The sequence below is a fragment of the Buteo buteo genome, chromosome 23 (assembly GCF_964188355.1).
Source record: "Buteo buteo chromosome 23, bButBut1.hap1.1, whole genome shotgun sequence".
Taxonomy (NCBI): Eukaryota; Metazoa; Chordata; class Aves; order Accipitriformes; family Accipitridae; genus Buteo; species Buteo buteo.
This window is the reverse complement of record NC_134193.1, coordinates 7,567,906-7,593,697: the sequence shown is the minus strand read 5'-3', so window position 1 is coordinate 7,593,697 and position 25,792 is coordinate 7,567,906. Positions and strand designations below refer to the sequence as shown.

General features: G+C 54.8%; 1 protein-coding gene across 4 annotated transcripts in view; it reads left to right on the top strand.

The window, feature by feature from the left end:
- The window catches only part of LOC142043729 (receptor-type tyrosine-protein phosphatase V-like), a 41,253-nt gene extending 16,020 nt beyond the window's left edge, over positions 1–25,233 (top strand). For 2 of the 4 annotated variants that reach the window (XM_075055226.1, XM_075055230.1), the window contains 31 exons: positions 202–471; positions 1,045–1,314; positions 1,760–2,032; positions 2,286–2,558; positions 3,020–3,289; positions 3,684–3,956; positions 4,770–5,042; positions 5,573–5,845; positions 6,668–6,937; positions 7,419–7,697; positions 7,937–8,071; positions 8,177–8,387; positions 11,152–11,219; positions 11,389–11,515; positions 11,852–11,899; positions 12,178–12,271; positions 13,175–13,265; positions 13,800–13,876; positions 14,701–14,835; positions 15,412–15,534; positions 16,043–16,203; positions 16,570–16,705; positions 17,257–17,336; positions 18,136–18,223; positions 18,729–18,819; positions 19,503–19,579; positions 19,945–20,079; positions 20,606–20,728; positions 21,252–21,409; positions 22,070–22,205; positions 24,588–25,233. In XM_075055226.1, the coding sequence (XP_074911327.1) occupies positions 202–471; positions 1,045–1,314; positions 1,760–2,032; positions 2,286–2,558; positions 3,020–3,289; positions 3,684–3,956; positions 4,770–5,042; positions 5,573–5,845; positions 6,668–6,937; positions 7,419–7,697; positions 7,937–8,071; positions 8,177–8,387; positions 11,152–11,219; positions 11,389–11,515; positions 11,852–11,899; positions 12,178–12,271; positions 13,175–13,265; positions 13,800–13,876; positions 14,701–14,835; positions 15,412–15,534; positions 16,043–16,203; positions 16,570–16,705; positions 17,257–17,336; positions 18,136–18,223; positions 18,729–18,819; positions 19,503–19,579; positions 19,945–20,079; positions 20,606–20,728; positions 21,252–21,409; positions 22,070–22,205; positions 24,588–24,647 (5,078 nt within the window). In that variant the 3' untranslated portion in view covers positions 24,648–25,233. The other 2 variants (XM_075055227.1, XM_075055229.1) reach the window with 2 other exon arrangements.
- The last annotated feature ends 559 nt before the right edge of the window (positions 25,234–25,792 follow it).

Below are 25,792 nucleotides of genomic sequence, written 5' to 3'. Positions count from 1 at the left end.
GGGGACCCGCCCTCATGTTTGTTGTGGAGCAGAAGCTCAGGCTGTTCTGGGGTTTGATATGCCAGGGCTCATTTCTCACCTGAGCCCACCAGAGACAGACAGTGGAGGGTCCCCAGGGCAAGTGCGTGCAGGCACACACTCCACACTGTGGGAGGTCCACCACAACTGCCTCTTACTGCCTGGATGTCTCTTCTCTCTCAGACCCCCTGGCTCCAGCTGGTGTGACCCTGACCAACACCCGACGCCCGCTGGGACTCTCTGCCTTCTGGGACAAGGCTGCTGGCGATGTGGACCAGTTCCACCTCCAACTCTACAGCAAAAGCCATCCAGCGCAGAGGAACATCTCAGTGGGGCCAAACACCCACAACTTTACGTTCCTGGGGCTGTCCCCTGGCATTCAGTACTTCCTGAAGGTGACCGTCCTTGCTGGCCCATACAGATCCTCATCACACTTTGCCACTGAATGGACATGTGAGTGAGAAGTGTCCCCAGCCTCCTGCAGGGTTGGGGCATCCTGGCACTGCCTGCAAGACTGGCAGTGAAGCGGACATGTCTGGGCAGAGGGAGGGCTCTGGTGAGACCTGCACGCTTCTTGCCTCTGGGAATTGGAGCACGTGTCATGAGTTAGGTGCTGTGTGCTGGCTTCTGGGCCTCAGAAGACCCTTTTCCCCAGCTCAGGCTTTCCACAGTCAAGCTGAACCTTCCACCTAGACCACTCGTGATCTCAAGGCCAGCCTGGGACTGGTGGGAGGGGGATGCGCAAGAGGAAGCACAGAGCCCATATGGGCTTGCTGCTTCCTGTCCATGGAGCAGAGCAGCCCACTGGGGAGCTGAGTGCTCTCTTCTCAGTACAGCACCTGCCTGCTAGCAGTGTCCTGGGGACACACACAGGCAACTTGCATGTCCCCCAGGACAACAGGAGAACTAGCAGTCAGCTGACACCACTTCTCCTTTAGCCCTGTGCAGAGGTGCAGGCTGTGTCCTGGCTTCTGCAGTTGCTTTCCTCCACCATCTCATGGATCTCCATGCTGTGTTTTCCCCTAGATCCACTGTCTCTGGCTAACGTGAGTGTACAGCCTGGCCGGAGACCCCAGGAGCTACGTGTGAGCTGGGTGGAGTCAGGCGGTGGCAGAGACCACATGGTACAGCTCTCGGTGGCTGAGTCCCTGTCCGTCATCAGGAATGTGTCCGTCCCCCGTGGAGTCACCCAGCTTGACCTGGAGGGGCTGGTGCCAGGGTCCCGATACCGTGTGGAGATAATTTCTCAGGCTGGGCCTCATCGCATCTCCTCTCAGACTGCCATTGGCTACACTGGTAGGAACGCAGCCTCTGCTCCCATCCCCATCCCTGGTACCCAGCCTGGCTTTGACCTGATGAGGGGCTGGGGACCAAGACAGAGGGGTCCTAGGGCTGTTCTGCAAGAGAGCTCTGATACCATGTCCCTGCAACCCCAGTGGTGCCTGTCTCCTACTCAAGATGCTGGCTTTCTTTTTGGGACCCTCACTCATCCTGAGCCCAGCAGCTCAATGGGGCATGCTGTGAGCCTGCCCCAGCACTTTGGGACAAGGGGGTCTCAGGGCACCGTTATGACCTGGGACACAGAGAGCAGCTTTGATCTGGGAGCAACCCACTGCTCTCAGCAGTCTTTAGACAGCATGATAGATGCTCACAGTCCTACAGCTCCCAGCTTCATTCCCAAACTAGAGTCAGTCCTGAGCATCCCAGGTTTGTCCCCTGTAACGCTGTTTCTCTCCTGCAGTCCCACTACCTCCTCTTTCCCTGTCGGCAAGCCCTGTCAGCACTGCCTGGGCTCTGACTGTGCACTGGGAAACTCCTCCTGGGCAGAGGGATAGGTATCTGCTCAGTGTGAACGAGGAGGGCTCTTCTGCACCAAAAAGGAACCTGGAAGCAGGGAAGGACAGCACCAATGTCACCCTGGCACAGCTGGAACCAGGAACTTGCTACCTTGTTGGGATCTGGGCAGTAGCCGGACCCTATCACTCCCTCCCCAAGAACATCACTGGCTGCACAGGTGAGCATGCATCCCACCCACAGGTGATTTGTGTGGGAGCACTGCAAGGAGATCCAGAATGGGATGGGGATCAATGTTGGCACCCAGGGAGAGGAAGGCACCCTGGCCTGGTTTCCAGTGATGCTAGCCTGCAGTCATCTCTGGCCTCTTGCAGCCTTCTTATATCACAAGGGCACAGAGTGCCTAACAGACATGGCTGCATGTTCAGAACTGGATCTTTTTCTCTCTGACTCATGTCTCTCTTTCCTCACAGTTCCTGCTGCTCCGACAAACCTGATCCTTACTAACCCAGGCAGCTCCTCAGAGCTTTACATGTGCTGGAACAAGCCCCCCGGCAGGAGGGACCACTACCGCGTTATTCTGTATAGCCTCAGCAACCAGGGCAGGGATCGGGTCCAGACCTTGAGTCCAGATGCCCAGAACATCACCTGGACTCACTTGGAGGCAGGCAGCAGGTTTGCTGGGCAGGTCACTGCTGTGAAAGGTTCATTTGAAGCCTCTTCCACCAATGTCACCCAATGGACATGTGAGTCTGATGGGTTGGGTTGGACATAGCACTGCACTGTGCCCCAGAGCCTCCATCTGAGCCTTGCAGAGCACCCACCACTACCTTCCCCTTCCCAAACCATCCCCACTGTGCTCCTAGCTTCTACATAGTTGTCCCACCTTTCTGTTCACTGTCCTCATTCCTTCCCTGACAGAGATCCAATCCCCCCTACCCACCTCAAAGGCTCTGGGTATCATCCCTGCCATGTCCAGCTGCAAGCCCTTGGGATATTGCGCTCAGAGCCACCTGCACTGTCTGCCCATTTGTCCCCATGCTTCTCTCTGGGAGGATCTCTGGTGGCCAGCCTGCCCACCGCCCAGTGGGAGCTGGAGTCCAGCACTGCCAGAGCACAAGGGACCACTGGGCAGAGCAGCCAGCTCATAGCATTGAGCAGCAAGCAGTGGCACACAGGGGCTGACTGTCTCCCTGTTGCTTTCCAGATCCCTTGGCCCCTGCCAACCTCACCCTGGGCAGCCCCTCTGCCTCCATGCTGCAGGCCTCCTGGGCAGCAATGGGGCAAGGAGCAGAAGGCTACGTAGTGGATGTCTATGACACAGCCTCCAGCAGTCGTGTTGGGCACGTGGTACTGGGTGGGGATGCCAGGAGTCACATCTTTAGGAACCTGAGCCCTGGCACCCACTACAGTGTGGCAGTGAGGGCCACAGCTGGGCCCTTCCACACCAGCACCCCCAACCTCACCCACTGCACACGTGAGTATGATGCTCTCCTTGCAGCCCTGTGTCCTCCACCAGATCTCCCCCTTCTGGGTTCAAATCAGAGGCTATACTCGTGCAGCCAGATCCTGTCTTCCTCTCCCACCCATGCAAGCGCCCAGTGCTCATGCCCTGCTGGATGCAGCAAGGGGAGTCTGTGCATGGCCCTGTGGCCTGGCCACCCATGTCCCCGGTAGCCATCCACAGGCATCCACAGGCTCAGGCAGCACCAGGGAGGAGGCAGCTGCCACAGAAACAAGGGCAAAGCCAGCCCTCAGGACCTTGCAGGGCTGACCCACCTCCTGCAGCACAGGCTTGATACAGATATGGAGCATCTCCTTTCCTTTAGCCCAGATGTGGCTCCTGGCAGTGACTTGTGTTTCCTCCCCAGGCCCGCTGCCCCCGGCTGCTGTGCACTGGCTGAGCACCGGGCATCCTGACAGGCTGAGCACATCCTGGGGAGCCGCAGCTGGGCGGCGAGATGGCTACACACTGACGCTGTACCATGCACAGCTGGGCACCATAGCAGCTACAGCCTCACTCAGAAGAGACACCCACAACTTTACTTTCATGGGCCTGACCCCAGGATATGAGTACTCCCTGGAGGCCAGTGCCACAGCTGGACCATACCAGGCAGCGGCACCCAACATCAGTGGCTGGACACGTGAGTGCCTGGAGGAGTGTTCCCTGCAGAGGGGTGGGAGATGTTGCCCCACTGGGCAGTCCTGAGGAGGGCTGGGAGGTTTACAGGGGATCTGGTGCCTTTGGAGATGTGCACACACATGTTCATGGGTGCAACACGCAGCAGTTAGTGCAGGGGCACACTGTCACCCTCATGCACATGGATGTTCAATTGTAGACTTGCACAAGAACATGTTGATGACATGCAGGGTTGCCCAGCTGTGCCCATGTGGGAACATCCCCCTGCCCCTTCAGCCTGTGTACAGAAGCACTCACACCCTCACTGAGTCTCCTCCAGCAGTTAGAAAACACATTACCATAAAAGTTCATGAAATGAATCAGTATAGTACAAAAGGCTAATCCATAGTCCTCCCGGGAGAAGAGGTCTTCGCTCTGGAGATGGACTAGTCCAGCACTTCTTCCCACCCAGAAAGGTTTTAGGGCTGGACACAGTATTGATGCTGTGCCAGCTCTGCCCAAGCAGCTGCAGGCCAGCTGGGTGCTGGAGGACATGTGTTCAAGCAGCAGTGGCAAAGGCGCTCCAGCTGGGCTATGGGATGAGGGTGACCTAGATGAAGAAGGGTTGTCATGTGAGGGACCACAGAGGGTGAGCAGTATTAAAGGTGAGGTGGGATGGGGACAGAAAAGAGAAAAGTGAGGAGGAGGAGTGTGCCAGAGGGGGTCTGTGAGTCCCAGCCCTTAGGGAGCATCTGTCCTGCTGTACAATGTCGCATCAAGTGTCTGTTTCCTTCTGCATGGTCTCCAGTCCCTAACATTAGGTCTGGTAACTCCCCAGGCCCACTGCCCCCAGCTGCTGTGCGCTTGCTGAGCACGGGGCACCCCGACAGGCTGAGCGCGTCCTGGGGAGCAGCAGCCGGGGGCCGAGACGGCTATGCACTGACCCTGTACCACGCACAGCTGGGCACTGTGGCAGCTACGACCTTGCTTGGGAGAGACACCCACAACTTCACCTTTATGGGACTGGCCCCAGGAAGCAAGTATGTGCTAGAGGTGGTGTCCATGGCTGGGCCCTACCAGACACCTGCAGGGAATGTCAGCAACTGGACGTGTGAGTACCCTGTTTTGAAGGTGATGCATGCCTTGCTGGGCAGTCACGAAAGCTCATGGCAAAGGACATGGCCCCAAGGACCTTCATGGCAGACCCCAAGCCCTGCCTGGACCAAAGGGCTTGTCAGTGCCATGGCACTGAGCAGAGCTCTGCCCATCCTCACCATCAGCTCCACTAGCCTGGATTAGTTCAGCTGAAGCTCTGGGGGCTGTGCTTCAGAGGAGAGGCATGGAGGAGGGAGCAGGGAACAGGGGCATTCACTTCCCCCCCCCACCTCTAGCTGGCTGGGTGGTCCCTCCTCACCCATCTCAGTGTCTTGCTCCAGCTGGGACAGGGCTGTCTGCTCAGACAGGCGCCACTTGAAGCTTGCAGAAGCCGCTTTTAGCTGCCTCCAGGCTGGTGCATGCAGCCATCTAGCCAAGACAAAGTGCTCTGTCCTGTATGGTGCATCCCTTCTGATGACACTGCCAAGATACTCAGGCAATGTCCTCAGACCCTTCACTGACATGTCTCCCATCCTGTCTCTCCAGACCCCCTGGCACCCCGTAATGTGTACATGACAAACCAGGGGTATCCCAACAGGCTGAGCACATCCTGGCGAGCGGAACCCCAAGGACAAGACAGTTACAGGCTCCTCCTGTATCACTGGGGATCAGGTATTGTGGCAGCCAATGTATCTGTTGGGAAAGGCACCAGCAAATTCACCTTTTCTGGCCTGGCTCCAGGACACAAATACCTGCTGGAAGTGGTGTCCATGGCAGGGCCCTACGCAACCTCTGCGGCAAACATCAGCGACTGGACAAGTAAGTGGCAAGAGCTAAGGGTCCTTGCAACATGCATGAGGCTCAGCCTCACCCAGATGGGTAGGCTCAGCACCTGCTGCCTGGAAGCTGTAGGTACCATCATAGCAATGAGAATACAGGCTGTGCAACCCCCCCTGTGGAGGGGAGAGCAGGGCAAAACTGCTGTCCATTGGACAGTCTGGCAGCCATGGCTGCTGTTTCAGAAGGCAGACCTCCAGCTCGTGGCCCCGCTGTTCACACAAGCTGGCTCCTCCAGGCATGGGTGACTGCACAAGAGTAAGGGACCCCACGGCAGTAGTGCTGCTCTGGTAGAGGACACCCACTGCCTGGGAGACCACAAGGTCTTACAGCCGGGGGGGACACCCCACCATCCATCCTGCCTTTCTCCCAGGCACTCAGAAAATTCCTGGCATGGGGGATAAGGGGAGGATGGGCTTTTTTTTTTTTTTTAAAGGAATGTGGAAATTGCAGATAAGCACAATAAGCCTTTTCATGTGCTTGTGCCCACAGTCCCTGCACTTTGCTTGGGGAATCCAGAGGTCTCTGCTCCCACACTCAGCCAGCCCCTGGCAGGGTGCTGGGAGTCATGTGCAGAGCCCTTCAGGCAAGTCTCTAATGAAACTTGCTAATTAGCAGGTGGAAGAACCCATCTCCTCGTGCTCCTCACTCTGCATGTCCTCCAATTGCCATTTAAAGGTCATTTCTGGTAGTGGCAGTGAGCAGCTGCAGAAATGTTATCACTGAACATATGAAGCTTCCTTCTTGTATGGAAGAGAGTACATGCATGCCAGTAACTCTCCCCTGGTGTGGTTTTCATTGTAGCCCCCTCAGTTCCCAAAAATCTCTCTGCGGTAGCTGAAGGGAACAACACAATGCTCATCTCCTGGGGCAGCGTCTCTGGAGAGCAGGACGAATGCCAGCTGTGGCTGCGGGATCCCAGGAACAGCACGCTGCCCTGGCGGCAGGCCCTCGACAGAGGGCAAGTCCAGCACCTCCTCCAGGGGCTGATCCCAGGGAGGAACTACTCTGTCTCCTTGAGCTGCGTGGCTGGGCCCTACTGGAGCAGCACCAAACCCTTGGCAGTGCCAATGGGTGGGTACACACTGTCGTAGGGATGGGGGGAGTGCAGGCTGGAAGGGGGAGAAACACCTGGGTGGCCTCAAGACTGGATCAGCCCTTGGGTGTCAACAGAAGCATGGGAAGTCTTCATGGTGGGAGATAAGGAAAGCTAACAAGGTGACCCTCTGGTAGGCATCAGCTTTCTAAGCTAGCCCCATCACAGAGATTTCCCATTACCTTGTGGCCTGGTTACCTGTGAAGCAAAGTGGACCCTGCAGAGATCTCCACTGGTCTGCTTCTCCTGTAGGACATCTGCTCAGGCCCTGACCCATTAGCCTTGTCCTGTGGCCCTTCGCGCAGACGGCTCCCAGATCACAGATGCCCAGCTCTGCTCCTCTCTCATTGACCTAGGGGCAGGCAGTAGAGGACCACAGTGGCTCTGGGCTGACGCATGGGCTGAGGCTGGGATTTCTCTGATCCAGTAAGTTCAGAGCCTACCATATCTCCTTCACAGAGCCAAACCCGGTGGAGGATGTGCAATGCCTACCAGAGTCAAGAAGCCTTTACTTGAACTGGACCAGCTCTCCTGGAGATGTGGAGGCTTATGAGGTGGTGGCAGAGAGACTCTCTGATGGACCTTCCACCTCCAAGTATGTCGTGACCATCCCTACGAGCGAGGCCAGTCTGCAGGGGCTGGGGCCAAACTCATCCTACCGAATCTTTGTGAGCACAGTGGGCATGAACACAATGAGGAGCCAGGCTGTGACTCTGCTCTGCAACACAACAGTGGAGGGTGAGTCCCTTTCTTTCCCGCAACCTTGCCACAGACCCCAGGAGAAGACACCCAGTGTTGCTAATTACACCTGGGGACTCTTTCAGCTGCCTGTGAGCCCCATATGGTCCTGCACTAAACTGCAGTGGGTCAGGGCTCTGGGCCGTGATGCTGGGACCAGTCACAGGCTGAGCAATGTGTGGTGGGTCTGTGGGAGCAGGGACACACTAACAGGCTGTGCTTGCTGGTTCCTCTTCCAGCCCTGCCTCCACCCCTGCGAGCAGACATTTTCCAGGTGGAGGCCAGCTCCACGGTTATCATTTCATCTGACCTGTTCAGCGAGGAGAATGGCCAGATCGAGTATTACGGTGTCATTGCTACGACTAATGATTCATGTAAGTGCCCCTGCATATCCAATCTGCAGTGGCTGCCTGGAGGGCAGCAGGCCCCCTGGATGTCACTTTGGGACTACCACTGTCACCTTGTACATTCCCCTTCAGTGCTGAGGCCCACCCAGGAAATCATGTCCAGCACATGGTATGACCACTATTATGGGACAGAGGACTCCTACCTGGCTGTGCTAATCCCCAACCCCTTCCATCCGAGCCCCAGGAGCTCCCCTGAAACCTGGCGAGTGTCAATGGGAACAGAGGAGTGCGGCCAGTCCAGGGCAACATGCAACGGGAAGCTGAAAGCTAATGAACAGTACAGGTGAGAGATGTCCACAATCCTCCTGAGAGGAAGGTGCTGGAGGAGAAAAGGGACTGCACATGTCCCTGCAAGGTGCCAGCAGCTCCCTGGATGTCGCCTCCCCCTCGTACTCCCCAGACCCCCAGCAGTGGACCCAACGGGTTGCTCCACCAAGCAGCATTTGAGGGGTGCAAGAGCTGGCATACCAGAGAATATTAGACAGTGTAGGTGGGCAGGGAGAGGGAGAGCAGAGGTGAAAGCTGAGACTGACAAGGGCTGTATGTGTTGCCTTGGGAGCTGGGCAGTTGTCCACCTCCAGGTTAAGAACTAAAATGGATGCTGTTAATTGTAGGACTTTTGCATGTGACTCAGAGCCACATGCAGACTTAGAGAGTGCAAAAATTAAACTGATTTGGAAACTAGTTCAAGTGGTGCCTACACAAATGGGGGCTCAAAGGTTGAGGGTAGCAAATGCACAGGCTGAGGTCCAAGTTCCCCATGAGACACACACACACAAGATCACTATATTAATAGATTTAGAGTCTTATCTGACAGTAGGTAGAATCCAGGAACATGAATGTACAAGCATACATATTTTGTTATAGGTTACCTTTAAAATAGTTGATGGTAAAACAGGTTTTCTACTGCAAACAAAGAATCATATCTTTAGTCAGTCCTCTGTTAATTTAGCAGCTCACAATTTCATCAAACAGGGACTGTATCCCCAGGCATTTCTCTGACAAAGGGATCCCCCAGAATCTGGAAGGTTGTCCCATTTCAGTTTAAAGGAACTTACAGCAAGGGTGGCTGACTAGTGATAGAAGTCGCTGAGAGTGTTGGGAAAAGAGAAAGAAAGAAGGTGAGAGAGTGCGTGCATGAGAGAACTTCACTTTTCCCTAGGAGTAAAAGTGAGAATTATGTCTGCCCTTAAGTCTTGTGGTGAGTGAAGTCAAGGTCCTTGATGTTGAGTTTGGACCTGCTGGCTCTCCTTCCTTTCTTCTTTACTGCTTCGCTCGCTCTACTTTTGCTATGTGCAGACTCCATGCTTACATGAAGAACTTACACTGATTCTTGTAAAGTTGTTTTAGATTTACATGTTGCCAAACAGGGGCTCTTAAGCCACTCTTTGGGGCAGCACTGGCAGAGAATAGAGATTGGTGTTAATGCTGGGCTGCATCAGGGGAGTGGGAAATGGCTGCTTGTCTTGGGGAAAAAAAGGGAATTGCTAGAAAGCCATTTCCTTGGAAATCCCACCGAGAGTAGGATCATCAGAGGAAACAGCTCTTTGGGCTTTCCTTAGGTACTGTATTATCATGCCTGGCAGGAGAACTGCATTATGATCTGGCATGGGAGAGCCTCCAATTGATTCAGAAGGTTTGAGACTGCCCATCAAGCCCATCTATTCTTTATTGCTAAGGGCTCCTGCCCAACTCGCCCTCAGGCATGGCAGGGCAAGCCTTACTGCTTAACCCTAGCAGCCTCAGATCTGGCCTTCTGCTCCAGCCAGGACAGCCTGGGCACAAGCTGGGTCTGCGTTAGCATTGGTTCAGCCCAAGGTCTGCCAACAGCCTCGAGTGGAGTTTAACAACAGCAGAAACACACCAGGATGCCTCTCCACCCCCCAAATACTGTCTGCCCAGTCTGAGGGTGTATATGTGCCCACCCTGCTTCCCAGCTGCCATTTTCATTGCAACATTGACCTCCCGCAGGGTAGCAGCTAATTCAGAGCCATCAGGCTGTCCTTAGTCTACCTACCATGGTTCAATAACATGTACTTAACTGTCCATTTACTCAGGTCTAGAAAATCCTTTTGCACCTCTTCACAGCTTGGTTTAATTTTGGCTGCCCTAAACAACCTGTATCTCAGTACACTGTGCTGCTTTCCTAGTTAATCATTAGTAGTGTGGTGAAAAGCAGATACTGCTGACAGCCCATCTCCACTCTGAAAGCCAGCCCTTGTTTCCTATCTTTCAGTGAGTTATTTATCCACAAGCCCTTATCTCTCATGCCATGGCATCTGCAGGCTCAGTTTACAAAGAGGTTTTTGCTCTGGCAGCCAGGTCCAGGGTGCTGCCAGAGGGGACTCACACGAGGCTCCACAAATTTTGGCTGCTAAAATCCGAAGCTACGTTTGAAAGCCTTAGCTTGTAGTTAGGGCAGAAGAAGACCTACCCTTCCAAGTTACCTGCTTAGAAGGAAGTCAGCTCTGCAGGGAGCTGTGAGGCTTGGTGTGCACACTACCAGGAGGAGGATGTAGGGCAGATCTCCACAGGGAGGAGGATGCACCAGCCACTTCTGTGTGCATAAGGAAGGGTCTGGGTCGCGGCTCAGCCCTCCCAGCTCAGGTGTCTCTGTTTCAAAAGTTACCTGGGCTCAGCTCTTTCAAGTCAACCCAATTAATGGATTGACATGAACTAAGAGAGTGACTCAATCCAACTTGATTTTCCCTACTTACTGTTGTCTTTCCCTATTTGTGTCCTATAAGAGCAGAAACTTAACTTGTCTCTGGAAATAACTCTTCGGAGGACAGCTGTTTCCCATTTGTGCTTTCTGAACATTTTCTCATGTTCTCCCAAGTGCAACAAACTTGTGCAAGAGGCAGAAAAGGGAGGAAAGACCATTTTCACACATTCCCTAAACCCCTACCAGAAAACCAACTTCTTCCAACACAGCATTTCAAAACAGAGGCAGCTGTCCTGTTCCCTTGGGTCTTCCTGCTGCTGGCTGCATGGCTGCTGTGCTCAGTTCAGACTGCCCCTGACGGCAGGACTCTGCTTTTCCCTAGGTTCAGCATCGCTGCCTTCACCAAATATGACCCAGTAGCCCCTGCAGTGACATTCACCATGTTCTCAGGTAAGATAGAGAATGCCATCTTCCCTACCTGGCTGCATAGGTTAGACATAATTAACAGTCTGACAATGGCAAGCCAGAGGGAGATCATAGGCTGTAGCAAATAAAATAAATACAGTAAATGCAGCCATTTACTGACTTTTCTGTCTGTTCTATCTCTTTTTTATTCGAGCTGTTGGATCCGGTGCAGACACAACTCCACTATCAATGCCAATAATCACTGGAATCATTGTGGGATTTCTCTTGACACTTGCAGCTATTTTTGCTTTGGTCTACTGGAAACAGCTCAGAGCAAAGAGGTGAGGATGAGCCATTTTTTACCCAAGGGGTGCAGGCTGAGAAGCCCAACCTTCAGTGCCAAGCCAGGAGAAAGAGCAGTGGGAGGGTATAAAAAGAGATTTAGGCAAACTAGGACACCCACTAGTGGAGTTGTGCCTGGCAAGCACAGAAGCAAAAGGCAGAGGGGAGCTGCCCATGTGCAATTAATTCACAGAACCCTACACATGTGCAAGACAGTGTGCCTGATGTGAGCTGTCTGCTCACAAGTGCTCCATGAGCCAGCAGTGCACAATATGCTCACAGCATCTGTCCCTGCACTGCAGTGAAGAGTAACATCTCCCATGCTTTGATTCTAGAACCAAGAAGAGCAGCCCACCCCAGGAAATGGTGACCTACAGCTTGAGGTGAGTGCTGGATTCTTCCCTCTCTGCGTGTCCCCACTGCATGTCCCAGAGTCCTTCATCCACTTCCTTTCTCATGCTTTGACTCAGGGAAAATCCAACTCTGTCTCCTATCCTTCAGTTATTTTCTAAATCTTAGGCTTTCCCATGTTCTGTATTTATTGCCCAGCTCCATTCCAAGTTAATGCATTGTCCACACCTCCTCTGTCCTCCTCCTGACTAGTCTGCCAGACCTCCCAATAACTAAGGCAAGTTTTCCTCTGGACTTCCATTTCATGCAGGAATGTATGTCGGCCAATTCCCATACAGAACTTCAAGCAGTACTATGAGATGAAGACAGCAAGTGGTAACCATGCTTTTTTCCAGGAGTTTGAGGTGAGACGAGACTTCTGCTAGAGATGAGACTTAATTTCTCCTCTAAGTAGCTCACGCCCCAGCTGTTGGGTGGCTGGTATAGACTCCTCATTTCCCGGGACAGTAACCCATGTCTCTAGGAATCCAACCACCCTACTAAGCAATCTTGGAGGCCAAAGATTGGATGGACTAAGTGATCAGGCAATTCCTTTGCTCAAAACCTGTTTTGTTCAAGTTCTGGTAGAAAAACATGTTGTCTGTGGTGTGAGGTGAACTAGCACTGTCATAGCTGCTGGTGGACAAAGCTAAGGGCCCCAGGCCTGGACTGGAGGCGAAGATACTGAGTGGTGTTGCAATGAGATCCACCTTGACAGTGTTAGAAAAGAGCCTGCAGCCCAAAGGAAGGTCAAGGAATACTCTCAGGGCTATAAGGCCAGGCTGTGAAATTCACCTCAGGCTACCTTCACTGGCTCTCATTGCCAACATCTGCAGGCTCTGAATCGTTCTGCTGCCAGCACCTTTGAAAGTCCCATAAGCGATTTCAAACCCTCCTCGGATCACCCTTCTCTGGCCCTCTGAGTGAGGACAGAGGCAGAAGCAGTGCAAGATATTTCTGTTTTCTCAGCACAAAATGCTCTGAGCTTCTTGGTAGATTTCTGATTTCTGAGAAGGTTTTGTTCCCCAATACTTGTTCTTGGGCTTGTTTTCTTTTAAATACAAACAGTGCTGTTGGAAAAGGCACTGCAAAAAGACACCTACGGCTCAGAGTTCACAGGCCATGCTGAGGGAGGAGTAGAGCAGTTCCCTGTGCATGGGTGACCCTCTTGGACCACCAGACAGAGCTGTTGGCCATGAGCAGGGAGCTGGGTTGGCCAGGAGCTCTCCAGAGACACATTTGTGCTTATCTTCTCCCCTGTCCTACAGGAGCTGAAGGAAGTTGGGAAGGAGCAGCCAAAAGTGGAGGCTGAGCTAGCAGCAAATGTCTCCAAGAACAGATATCCCCATGTGCTGCCCTGTAAGTGCTGTCTCCTCCCTCCTCCTTCCAGCGTCCAGGGTGGGAGTTCACACTGCAATGCACAGGGACAGGCTCACCTTGCATCGCTGCAGGGTTCACAGTGCCTGGCTGCTCTCCTGGGAGAAGAAGGAGTCTTGAAATAGGCCTCAGTTTCCATTTTCCTGCTGGACACTCAAGGCTTATGAGTTGAGCCAGGGCTGAGCCACCATCCTCCTCAGCTCCTCCAGGAGACTGCTGGGCAGGTGCTGGGTCAGCCCAGCTCAGGGGTGGGTCCCAGCTGGAGACCAAATGGGGACCATGAGTGTCCCATGGCTTCTTTGATAAGCCTCATGATACCAGCTCTGCTTTCTGACCCCTCTGCTAACCCAGCTGGCAGGCAATGCTCACCTTTCCAGGGAGAAGGTGCCTGGCCAAGCACAGGGCCTCACTGCTAGCTGCATACATGGAGCTGCTGGGGCTTCTCCCAGTGAAGAGGACATGACTGTCTTGGTGAAGGGCTGCCTTGGGGGGTCATGTGTGTATGCTGTCTTTCAGATGATCACTCTCGGGTCAAGCTGAGCCAGCTGGGGGAGGATCCACACTCAGACTACATCAATGCCAACTTCATGCCTGTGAGTGCCCGCTTGCCTTCCCCACAGAGACATGGCCATGGGGCACCATCAGAGAAACTCTGCCTGGATTGAGATTTTGAGGGCTGGTGCCACTGCCACTGAAGCCACAGCTGGCACAGACTGGCAAGCAGTTGGGGGTCAGGCAGAGATGCATAGTTACCTTTAGCAGGGGCTGATGGAGATCATCAGATGGCAAGTGCTGTGAATGCAGGGGTGTGAATGTGGGGAGACTGGCAAGGCTTTCTGCTTTCTTCTTGAGGACTATCCTCTTCCCATCATCTCCCAGCTTACTGCCCTGTCTGTCTGCCTGCTCTTTCTCCTTCTGGTCTGTGCAGCTGCATTTGAACAACCCTGGAGCTGTGCCCACATACCCCATCCAGGAGATTTTCCCAGGTAACAGGCAGGGCACACAGCATGCACGCACGGGTGTGTGGATTCGCGGGGCATGTGTGTGTCAAAGGGACAAAGGCAAAGAAGCAGCCTGAGACCTTGCATGATCACCCTACCTTCAGCAATGACTGGGGAGCACAAGAAAGACCCAGATCTGTCTTCCCCTGGTTAGGCTGAATGAGAAACTGCTTGGAGGGAAATGGGGGGTGACATCTTTATTCCAAATATGTAGAGAGCACATGCTGGGCAGCACATGCTTCCTGTGAAATCAGCTGCTTCTGAGATCAGCTGCCTGGGAACTGTGCCCGCATGGCCTAAGGGCAACGGGCATTTCTACCTCTACCAAAAAAGCAGACCAGGCACTGAATCTGTCTCAGGGCAGGATCCACCTGCCTCGGCAACTTGCCAACTCTTCCTGTCTGCCTCTTCCTCAGGGCTATACATCCCAGCAGGAGTTCATTGCCACCCAGGGGCCCCTGAAGAAAACAATAGAGGACTTCTGGAGGCTGGTGTGGGAGCAGAACGTCTGCAACATCATCATGCTGACAGTGTGCATGGAGAATGGGCGGGTAGGTTGGCACCACCAGGCTTCCATGTGCCAGGCTCAGCCAAGACTAGATCTGGTCGTGTGAGCTGAGCCTAGGGCTGGGTTTGTGCCCTCCACCAACCCCTGCTTGGATGTGGCTCCAGGCTGAGCACAGGCCACACAGCTTCCCCAACAGGCAGTGTGGGGGGAACAGAGGCTGATGTGTGCAGCTCAGCGTAAGCTTGGGGTAGGAAGGGATAGAAATGGAGCTTAGCTGGAACCATGCCCAACACACTCAGATATTTCTGCTGCATCTGAAATTACACTTGCCTCTGGATGAGACACCTCACATGGACTGTTTCTCCAGTCTCCAGGGATGATGAGACCCATACAGGTCCTTTTCTCTGGAGGAGCCTGAGATCCAGACAACAGGGAGGTGGAGGAGAGCCATGCAGAGCTCCCGGTGGGAAGGGGAAGCACCCCTGCCTGCTCCCCAAGACCTGCCCTGGCTCCCCGCACAGCTGCTGCTCTCCAGATGATCCCAGGGAGCCGGGAGGTCACCCAGTGGGACCTGGGCCCTCAGACCCCTCACTGGGACCCTGTCCTGCCTGTGCTCTAGGTCCTCTGTGATCATTACTGGCCATCTGAATCTGCCCCAGTCTCCTACGGGCAGGTCCGGGTCCACCTGCTAACACAGAGCAGCTCCGAGGAGTGGACCATGCGCGAGTTTAAACTGTGGCACGTGAGTAAGGACCCAAGAGGACTCAGGGACCTGTCAAGGGCTGGGGTTTTGCATGGGATTCAGTGGCTTTTCTCCTTGGTGGTGGTGGCATAATTTCCTTTCCCTGCCATTAGTGGGGTTAAAAAAAGGCGCAGTCCCCTGAGGAGCAGTCTGTCACTTCAGACTTGGTAACACAGAAGTGTCCAACATGTATCACCCCTGCTGTCCACCCTTACTCTCTCCTGTCCACGTCCCTGCACTGGGACACAGACTGCAGCTTCAAGAGCATGCTCCCCAGCAGTCAAAGGCAGTTCTCCTCCCTACCACCTCCACGTGCCTCACAGTGGCAGGGGACTGTGGGGCAGGACAGGGGAGCAGGAGCCACCAGGCAGTGCAGCAGACCTGGCATTGGCTGTTCCCTGGAGATGAGCTGGGTGTCCCCAAGTCCCCAGGTGCTCCCAGGGCTGCGGGGTGAAAGCATGCCCCTGTCCTGGTGGGCTGCACACCAACCACCAACATCCCCTGGCAGGAGGGTCTCCGGGCAGAGCGGCATGTGTCCCACCTGCACTACACAGCGTGGCCCGACCATGGGATCCCCGAGTCCACTACTTCCATTATGACCTTCAGAGAGCTGGTCCGGGAGCACATCCAGAGCACCAAGGATGCAGGGCCAACCCTTGTGCACTGCAGGCAAGGCTCTGCTCTGGGGGATGGGAGGAGGGGATGATGGCAGAGGGTGTGGGGGACAAGGGTCCTGGTCGTACACAGACTGGGAGGGGAAGCAGTGCCTGGGAAACACAGCTGGTCTGTAGAGAGTGTCCTGCTTGGGCGTTGGGGATTACAGGTCTGCTTGTAGCCTGCCCCCCAGTCCCTGGGGATGGGGCAGCTGGAGATGGTCAGCACCCATCCAGGGCAGTCTGAATGGCTCCTCAGCCCCATGCTGTGCTGGGACCAGTGCCCCAGGGTTCAGCATCTGGGAGCCATGTCTAGCAGCAGGACGGGAGCCCATGGCTATGGGATCAGGCAATGCTTAACCCTTGCTCTCTGTGCTCTCAGCACTGGGGTAGGCCGCACTGGCACCTTCATTGCCCTGGACCGGCTGCTGCAGCAGATGAAGCAGGAGAAAGTGGTAGACACATTTGGTGTTGTTTATGCCTTGCGGATGAACCGTTACCAGATGATTCAGACGCTGGTAAGACCTCTGCTCCCTCTTCCCCCAGGCCCCTTGTTCCATGGTGTAAAAGCTAGCAGGGCTGGGAGACAGATGAGCTGACTGGCCAGCCCCAGTACCCCCAGGCTGGTCCCCAACCTGACACTGTGTCATGGTGCCTCTCAAAGCAGCAGCTCAACTAGAGTGGAAATTGCTTGGCTGTGGGGGTCTCCAGCAGCTTCATACCCTGCTAGACCTACAGCAGCAACACACAGTCTCAGAGCCCTCCCAGGAGGCTCAGAAACACCCCAGAGCACCTAGGAACAGCATCAGGCCCTTTTCGGGCAATTCTTAACCCACACCATGTCATTGGCCTGTGATGCTCCACAGCCCATCTAATATTTCCAGTACTCAGGGTTCGGGCAAGGTGTCAGGACTACCCTTCAGGACAGACAGGCAGACCCAGTGCAGGGATCCAGGGGCTCTGAGATTGAAGTAGCCAGGGCCTTTTTTTGGGCATGAATGTAGGACACCCTCTGCCCACTAGGCAGTGTTGTACCCACCCTTCCATGCTGTCTGCCTTTGCCTTCCAGTCCCAGTATATTTTCCTGCACAGCTGTATACTGGACAAGATCTTGGAGGAACCACTCCTGGGTTTATCAAGGACGGAGAGGTAAGGGCCTGCTATGTTTTGCCTGCCACTCTACCCACCCTGATCCACAGCCCCTTCAGGCGGCAAGCTGGGATCCTGACCCCAGCTTGAGCCTTGGCTCCAGGACAGAAGGACAGGGAAGCCCATCCAGCCATCCCACCCAGTGTTTTGAGGGGGGCAGCTGAGGGCTAGTTGTTGCCTGCAGCATGGGGAGCCCAGCCCAGAACTAGGTGTGAGTCACTGGGCACGCTAGGAGGGCTTGGGGGACCACATCCTACTTTCCTCCAGTGCCAGTTTCCTGGGCTACGCCAATGCCAAAGAGCTGCAGAGCTGTCCTGGGGAAGGCATTTCACTCAGCTCCTGGCTTTCCAACCCACAGCGATGCCCTAGAGATTGGTTCAAACTGGAGGGGCTCATGGCAGCTGGGTGGCCTTGGGATGTCCCTTCCAACGGAGGCCAAGGGGAGGAAGCAGGGTCAGGCTGGGCATGGCTTTGCCCACCTACCTCCTTGTCTCTGAGGCTACATCTGGAGGTCATATATCTATCTTTATGGTCAAATTGTCTCCTCCTTCATGCAGAAAAGGATGCCTTTGTCCATGCTGTATCTTGGGAAAGGGCCCTGGTCTGTGCCACACCTGAGACCTGCCTTTGTCTAGGAGAGAGCAGGTTGACACAGGCCAGAGCTGGGCTGGGGACCTGCGAGGGCCCCAGAATTTGAAGGGTGAAGGTCTGCTCACAACCCTGTCTACCTGCTGCAGACACAGCCTGGATTCTTCTGAGTTTGCTCAACCTCATCCTTATCCCCGGCTTCTCTCCCCAGGTCCTGTCCCATCCCACTGAAAAGCTTTGCTCAGCACTATGCCCAGAAGGCAGCCAAGTCCCATGTGGGCTTCCTGAGAGAGTACGAGGTGAGAGCTGTCCTGGGCAGGGCGCAGGGAGTGCTGCCATAGCCATATGTGCTGGGGGGACCTGGGGAGTGATTGTGCCTGGTCAGCCTGGGGGACACCCAATAAGTGCCTCCTGAGTGGGTCCCATGCCCCAGTTTCCATGTGCCTGGCTGTCCTGGCAGTGGCCACTCTCCATGGCATTGCGTCCCCAGGCACATAGCTCCCTCATGCATCCTGCACTGATCAGGGTCTGTCCACGACCCGCTCCTTCCCAGACCCCATGCAGGGTAGGGACCCACCTGAATACCATTCTCCTACAGAGAGATGCAGCCATCTCCTGACAGCACAGAGCAGACCTGGCAGCCCACCCCCAGAGGTGGTCCCATAGAACCCCTGCTAAGGCTTTTGCATGTGCAGCTATAACCTCCCCTCTGCTGAGGCCAGGTGTCCCCAGGAGTCCCCAGTTCCTCCTGCTCCTCCTGACCCTTCCCCACTCACTGGTTCCTCCACTTTTTCACTCTGGCAGACCCTCCTAGAGGTTGTCAAGGAGGAAGCCAGCTCTGCAACACCATCTTCAGGCAACCAGCAGACACGGCCCTCTTCTGGCATCCTCCCGTGTAAGTGCTGTGATGCCTTGCATCCTTTTCCTTCCTGTACCTGAGTGTAGCTAGGCTGGACCAGGGCTGGTGCTCCACAGTACAAGAATATATTTTGACACACTGCAGTGAGTCCACCAGAAGGCTACCAAGGTGTTTCGGGGGTGAAGCACATGATGTATGGGACTGAGATAGGTGGGTTTGTTCAGCCTGGGGGAGAGAAGGTGAAGGGGAGATCTTACTGCTATCTTCAACTACCTGCTGGGATGGCACAGAGAAAATGTAGAATCTTCTCAGAGGTGCACCATGGAAGGGCAAGAGATAATGGGTATGATTTGGAAGGGTAATCCAACTCAGTGTAAGGAAAAATGCATTCCCATGAAGGTGGCCAAACACTGGAACAGGGGCCCAGAGCATCTGCAGGCTCTCCACCCTGGGAGATATGCAGCTCTCCATTGGCTAAGACACTGAGCAACCTGCACTACACGTATCTGCTTTGAGCAGGAGGTTGGGATAGAGACCTGTCTTCTGGGGACCAACATCCATGGGCTGCAGAAGAGCACTGCAGAGGGGAGCACCTTTGCAGAGAAATGGTGAATGGGGGGTTGGATTTGTGTGGCTGTGCGGAGTCTGGCAGGTGGTCTGCAGGAGCTGTGTGAGCACAAGGCTGCCCTGGATCCCTCCACCTCCCACATATTTTGCAGATGATCGCTCCAGAGTGAAATTTTCCCTGCTGGAACAGGGCCCTTTCTCAGGTCTCCTACAGGTGTGGCGTGTCCCGGTGAGTCATAACCCCAGCAGTAATGCCCACCCCTGTGCCAGGGTCCCACAGGCAGCAGGTGATGCTCCCCCTTCCTCACTGTTCCCCTGCTCCCTGCTGCCTGGTTCCTGCACTGCTCCACTGGTCACTGCTGCTGTGATCCTGTGTGGACAAGAGGGGACTGTGAAGACTGAGGATGTGTCTTCCCTCACCTGCTCAGTTTGGGCTGTCCTCACTTCCCTTCTGCAGTGCTTTCTCTTCTCTCATTGCCTCCTGACCTGCTGAGCTTCCCTTCTTTTCCTAGCTTCTCCCGCAGCCACCTGGGCTGATGGGGTACCGGTGCCACCCTCTGCAGCAGGAGAGTGACATTCTCATTCCCCACACAGGGCTGCAGCCCCAGCAGGGAGTATCTGGCTGTCCAGGGGCCTGACAAGTTGACCGTGGAGGACTTCTGGACCCTGGTGTGGGAACAGGACATTCACACCATCCTAACACTTCTCCCATGGCAGGAGAAGGGGGAGGTGAGGTTCCGTGCCTGCCTGTGCCATGGCAAAGCAGGGATCTGTTTAATGGAGTTGGAAGCTAGCATAGCTCTGAAACTTGAACTCTTTTCACTGCGTCCTGAAGCCTGAGTGCAGATCCAGCTTAGCTAAAGCTGAACCTTCCCTCTGTCAAAGTGCTCCCACAGCTTGTCGCAGGAGACAGGTTCTGTCTGCCCACCATGCAGTCCATGGCTCTGGACTCAGCTGGTACTCTTCGAGCTACATCTCCATGGCACCCAAGGACAAGCAGTTCCTGCCTCTGACCAGCTGAGGTGGAGGGCATTTGCTGAGCAGATTCCCACTGCCAAGCAGCTGTGTTAACAGCGAAGCTGGCTGCAATCTGCTGTTGTTTCCAAAACTCCCCCAGGGTTTAGCTAGTGGAGGAACTGACATGGAGTGATGTTGGGGGTGCTCTCGGTCCAACCCCACCACAGATCCCTAAGATGGTGACTGATCTGAAAGATGGCAACCATCAACATGAAGCCAAACTTGCTGTTGTGCACAGGTCCCAAGTGAGGCGTGCTGGCCCCTGGAAGGAGACTCTCTCTGCACAAAGATGCTGACCATCCAGTGTGGCACAGAGAAGCTTGTCTCTGGATGGAGGTGTATCCAGCTCAAAATGAAACACGTATGTGTTGATGGGGCTGGCCTGTCTCCCACTGCCTGGGATGTTCTTCACTGCTAGCAAACAGGTCTGCAGGGGCAAGGGCTGAAAGGTCCATGGAGTTTTGTCTGAGCTGCAAGACCAGAGTGTCGGCAGTCCACAAATGCAGGAGGGAATCTAGATTGCAACATCCAGAACATCTGCTGAGTGGACATAGGAGAGGCACAGGAGAGGCCTTGGACGCTTCCCCCACCACTTGCTGATAGGTCTTTCTGACCTTTGAAAAAGCCCACACAGTTCTTAGTCTCCCTCTCAAGGGGCAGGTTGGGGTGCTGTGGGGAAGGAGAGCAGGTTGCCAGAGGCACCATACCCACTGTGTGGGTGATGGGCAATGCCCCAGCAGAGACTGCCTGGACAGCTTTATGGAAGCTAGCAGTTAGCTCAGGAAAGCACCTGACAGCCTAAGGATTGGAGACCTGGGACCTCTCTGCATCCAAACTCACCCATCCCTCCCCAACATCCATGTCAACTCTTTGTGTCTCACCAGGAGAAGAAAGCAAAGGAGAGGCAGGTACAACGGTTCCTATACACGCTCTGGAGCAGCAAGAAGCAGCCAGATGTCCAGAGCCTGGTGGAGCTCCTCACTGCTGTCAGACGGTGCATGCCCCACCGGAAGAGAGCCAGTCCTCTCCTGCTGCACTGCAGGTACATCACATTACTGCTCCATACATGGGCAGCCTCGGAGAGCTAGTACACACCAGGCTGCACAGTGCCTTGGCATGGCCACCAGCCCTGTGCCCTCCACCAAGGACCCCAAGGTTTTGGGGCATGTTGAGAGTAGGTCCATGGGAGCCAGAGAGTCTCTGAGCTTGGGGGTCAGATGAAGCAGTGCTCTGCCAAGCATATGGGAGAAGGGAAGGCAAACAGGGCTGGGCCAGGGGCAAACATGGATGGAGCAGGCATTCCTGGGCTGAGGTGCCCAGGCTACCTTTGGGCTGACTGCTAGGATCCTGAGAGCAGCCCTGACGTCCTCATCTGCTTGCAGCCAGGGAGAGCTCACAGTCCCACAGGACCCAACACAGCTGGCACATCAGCAGAGCTGGCTTGGGGGAGGGATGCACAGCTCAGTAGGGCAGAGTAGGCTGGATCTCCAGGCTCCTTCAAGGGGCATTTTGGGGTCCCATCCTCCCGGTCAGCACAGGCCTCGTTGCCACCTAGACCAGTGCTCACAGTCCTCTATCCCCACTGTACTCAGTTGCTGCATGTTTTCTCATGGTGCTTCTGACTTCTTGGGCTGGTGCCCACTTCCAAAGAGGTTCAGCTCAGCCTGGCCTGGCATCAATGACCCTCCCTTGTCACTTGCAGTGGTGGTGTGAGCCAAATGGGGATGCTGATCTCCCTGGATTGCCTGTTGCACCAGATGAAAGCTGAGAGAATTGTGGATGTCTACGGGGTGACCCTCCAAATGACAAGAAGCTGCTGTCTCATGACCCCGACTCTGGTAGGTGGGAAAGAGGAAGGGTGGTGGGCCAGGTAGAACAGAACATTCGTGTTGTGCTGCCTGGAGCTGGCATCATGCTGCCCACTCCCCAGGTGCTACCTGCCACCTGGGAGCCTGTGCAGCCTATGGAGGGATTAATTCCGTGCTTCCTCCCCACCCTGCAGCTCTGCCAGCCACTGAGAGCTAAGGGCATTATCTTTTCTCAAGGAAGAGCTTTCTATCTCCTCAGTTCTGGAGTTCAAATAGGTTAAATTGCATGTGAGCTTATGATAAATGCAAGGCACTCTTCCCATTCTGCCCTGGAAAGCATGAAGCACTGATTTCATCCTACATGAGAAACCTGCCTGCTCACCAGCCTCTGGACATGCCTGTCAGCCTGGGTACTCAGAATCTGCTGGATTTCCCCTTGCCTGGTGCCTTTCCCTGCCACATCGCCCACACCCAGAGCCTGCTCCCAGCCCCTGCCTGCTGCCAGAGCTGGGGCCACCTGCAAGGGGGTCCGTGGGACACTCTGCCATGTTTGCAGCTGCCATGCAGCTGTGTGGGCAGTGGCACTGTCTGATGATGCCACAGCCATGCCCTGCCATGCTGTGCCAGCCCAGCTCACAGGCCTCCAGCGTGCCACTCCTGATGGGTGCTGGTGGCACAGATGCCCTCTGGACAGCACTTTCATTTGCTACAACCACTGAACGAGCTGATGCGGCATCCCTGGAAACCCTCCCCACAAGGGACAGCAAATTGGGGCAGATCTCTCCGGGGCTTCCCAGCTGCAGAGCCGCCTGCAAGCAGCTAATCGCATTCTTAATTAATGTGAACCATACACATGGTGGGAGCCGGAGGAGGGCAAGGCATCCGCTGCCCCTGCTTCAGAGCTTCTTTGTATTTCAGAAGCGTTCTTGCGGAGCAGAGACACAATGTGCCCATAAAGGCACAGCAAGCACCAATCAAAAGCTGCTGCTGCGCTGAGGGGGGGAGCAAAGGCAGCTGCCTCCCCACCTTGCCGTGAGCAGTGGTCACTGTGATCCCAGCACAGCCAGTGAAGGACAGGCAGAGCTGCCCTCCAGCCCCATGCCACTGCCATGTGGCTGCCAGCCTTCTCCATCACTGGCTTGCCAAGGACCCCTTTATCTCTGGCAGGAGCATGCTGCTGTCATGCTGGGGGCATCAGCTGATTTTTTTGGGGGGGACGGGGGGTAGTAGCCAAACAAGGGGGAAGATGAACCTTTGAGGGATTGTCCATGGATAACCACAGGGTATTTAAGCACCTCCAGCTCCAGTGCAGAGCTTGTCTCTGGGGATGTGCTCTTGCATTTGGCCAGGCATTGAGTGTGCCTGGTCTGAAGTCAGTCCTGGGCTGTCACTCCAGATTTCACAATCAGGCCAGGCTCATTGAAAACATGCTCTGGTGACCTGAAACTTCAGCCATTGTGTGATCTGTGGCTTTCCCAGCCCTTCAGTGGGGCTAAACCCACCGCCGGCAGGGGAGGAGGCTCCTCGTGACTTGCAGCTTAGCCAGCGCATTAGTGAGCTGTTAGGAGGCCCCTCTGTCAAGTCTCTAATCCCCCCTTCCCAGCTACCATGGGATTTTGACCCACATCATTTGCAGGCTGGCCCTGCCCTCCAGCCTTGTGCATTGAGTACAACCTAATTTACCTTTCCAACATCTTGCCTTTCCTGGAGCCCTACCATGGTGGTGGTCAGTCCTGGGTATTTTGTAGCCTAGCATCATTTTGGAGGAGCCTGGCATTTGAGCAGAACCTCATATCAAATTCACAGTGGACTTGAGACCTCTGGACCCACATTTGGTACTGATGGAACATTTTGGTGATCTTAAAAATAGAGAAATAATGCAACCGGACTAAAACCACCCAGATCTTTTTGTCTACCTCTTAGAGCTTGCAGAGATCTACCCTGATCCACTGTCAGCACTTGACTCAGGTACACTGAGACTAGCACCAAGGGAAACTCCTGCTCCAGAAGTCTTCCCTCCTGGCCTCAGGTCACTACCAAATCCTGTGCACTCCAGCAGGACAGAGGTCTCCCAGCTCGTTACCCTGCAGCATCACTGGAGTTGTTCTTCAGTCTTGTTTTGAATGCAAACATCGTGGCATGACCTAAAGCCACTGGGGGACTTTGAGGAAGTTAGATGACATCTCAGATGGGGTTGTTCCTCTCATCCCCATCATGGGGATAGTGAAGCAGGAGGAAACAAATGTGGTGTAACTACAGCTCCAGGCCTGATTCTTCTTTTCTGGGCAACTCTGGTAACACAGGACAAACATGGACCACTTGGGACCTTTAAAAGCAAATTGCAGGGTTAGTCCTGCAACCAGGAGGTGTCTGTCAGAAACCTGACTCCAGACCCCCCTTGCTCTCTTGCAGGACCAGTACATGTTCCTGTACACCTGTATCCGGGACATCATCGCTCAGAAACAGCCCTAACACCGCTCAGCACTTCCTGGCACTATCCTGACCTCCACCTCTGCAGGGCCCTGTCCGGAGCCAGGAGCTGGGGTGAGAGCACCATGGGGCTTCTGGCACAGAGTGAGCCCTGCAGCGAGAGGGGACTTACCCCGGCACTGTCACCAACACGTCCCACATGGTGTTAGCAGTGACATGGGTCTCCTGAACAGGTGGGCAGTGCTGTCCTGCCATGCACTGCTGTAGCCCCTGGGTGCAGACATGGCAAGGGGCTGGGCAGGATGCTCCCCTGCTTTGGCTATCTCCTGGGATTCCTGGTGCCTGGAAGGCTTGTTAACCCCATGATGGTATGCAGCTCCAGCTGTGGGGACTCTGCGGTGCCCTTGCCCCTCAGCACAGAAGGGACAGCCCTGGGCTTGCTCCCGGACAGCTCTGGTGCCTGCAGGCTGCTGAGGTCTGACATGAGCACTGGGCACCATGGTCTCCGTGTGCCGATGGGCATTGGGCATGTTGAGGTTTCAGTCAACACTCTGGGCAGAGCATGGTGGGAGATGGCTTGTCTTGGCTGGTGGATCAGTCTTAGGTACAAACAATAAAGAGCCCTAGGAAAGAGTACTTGTAAGGGTGGGTTGGCTTTTGTGGGGTCTCAGTGATGCCGAGGCCTCTCCCTGCTGCAGCACAGCAGCTGTTCCTGAAAGGGCAACTGTGTCCCTAGCCATGGGCAGTGGATGGGGTGCCCTTGGGCACTGCAGATACTGCAGCCCATGGTACAGAGCAGCTACTGCTCACTCTTATCTGCTTCTATTACTGAGGCAACACTTCTGCAGTAAGCCTCCAACCCATCCACGGCTTACAAGGAAAAGACACATTTTTTGATGAAGTCTGGGCTTGAAGTTATGAACCTGCTGGCTCCCAAGAGCCAAGGACCAGGGCAAAGCCACGTGGTCCAGCTGACATGCTGGCTAGCAGCTGGCAGCCCTGTGGCTCACTGCAGAGCACTGGCTGCTGCTCTGGGAATTGGGTTGTCCATGCAGCCACATGTAGAGACACCGCTGCTCTGCAAGCAGGAATGGCCATGCACAAGCTGAAATTGCAAGTAGCAACTTGGTTCATTAAGCTCCAAGTGCAGGTCAGAAGGAAGAGTTTAAAAAAAGCAAATGATTTAA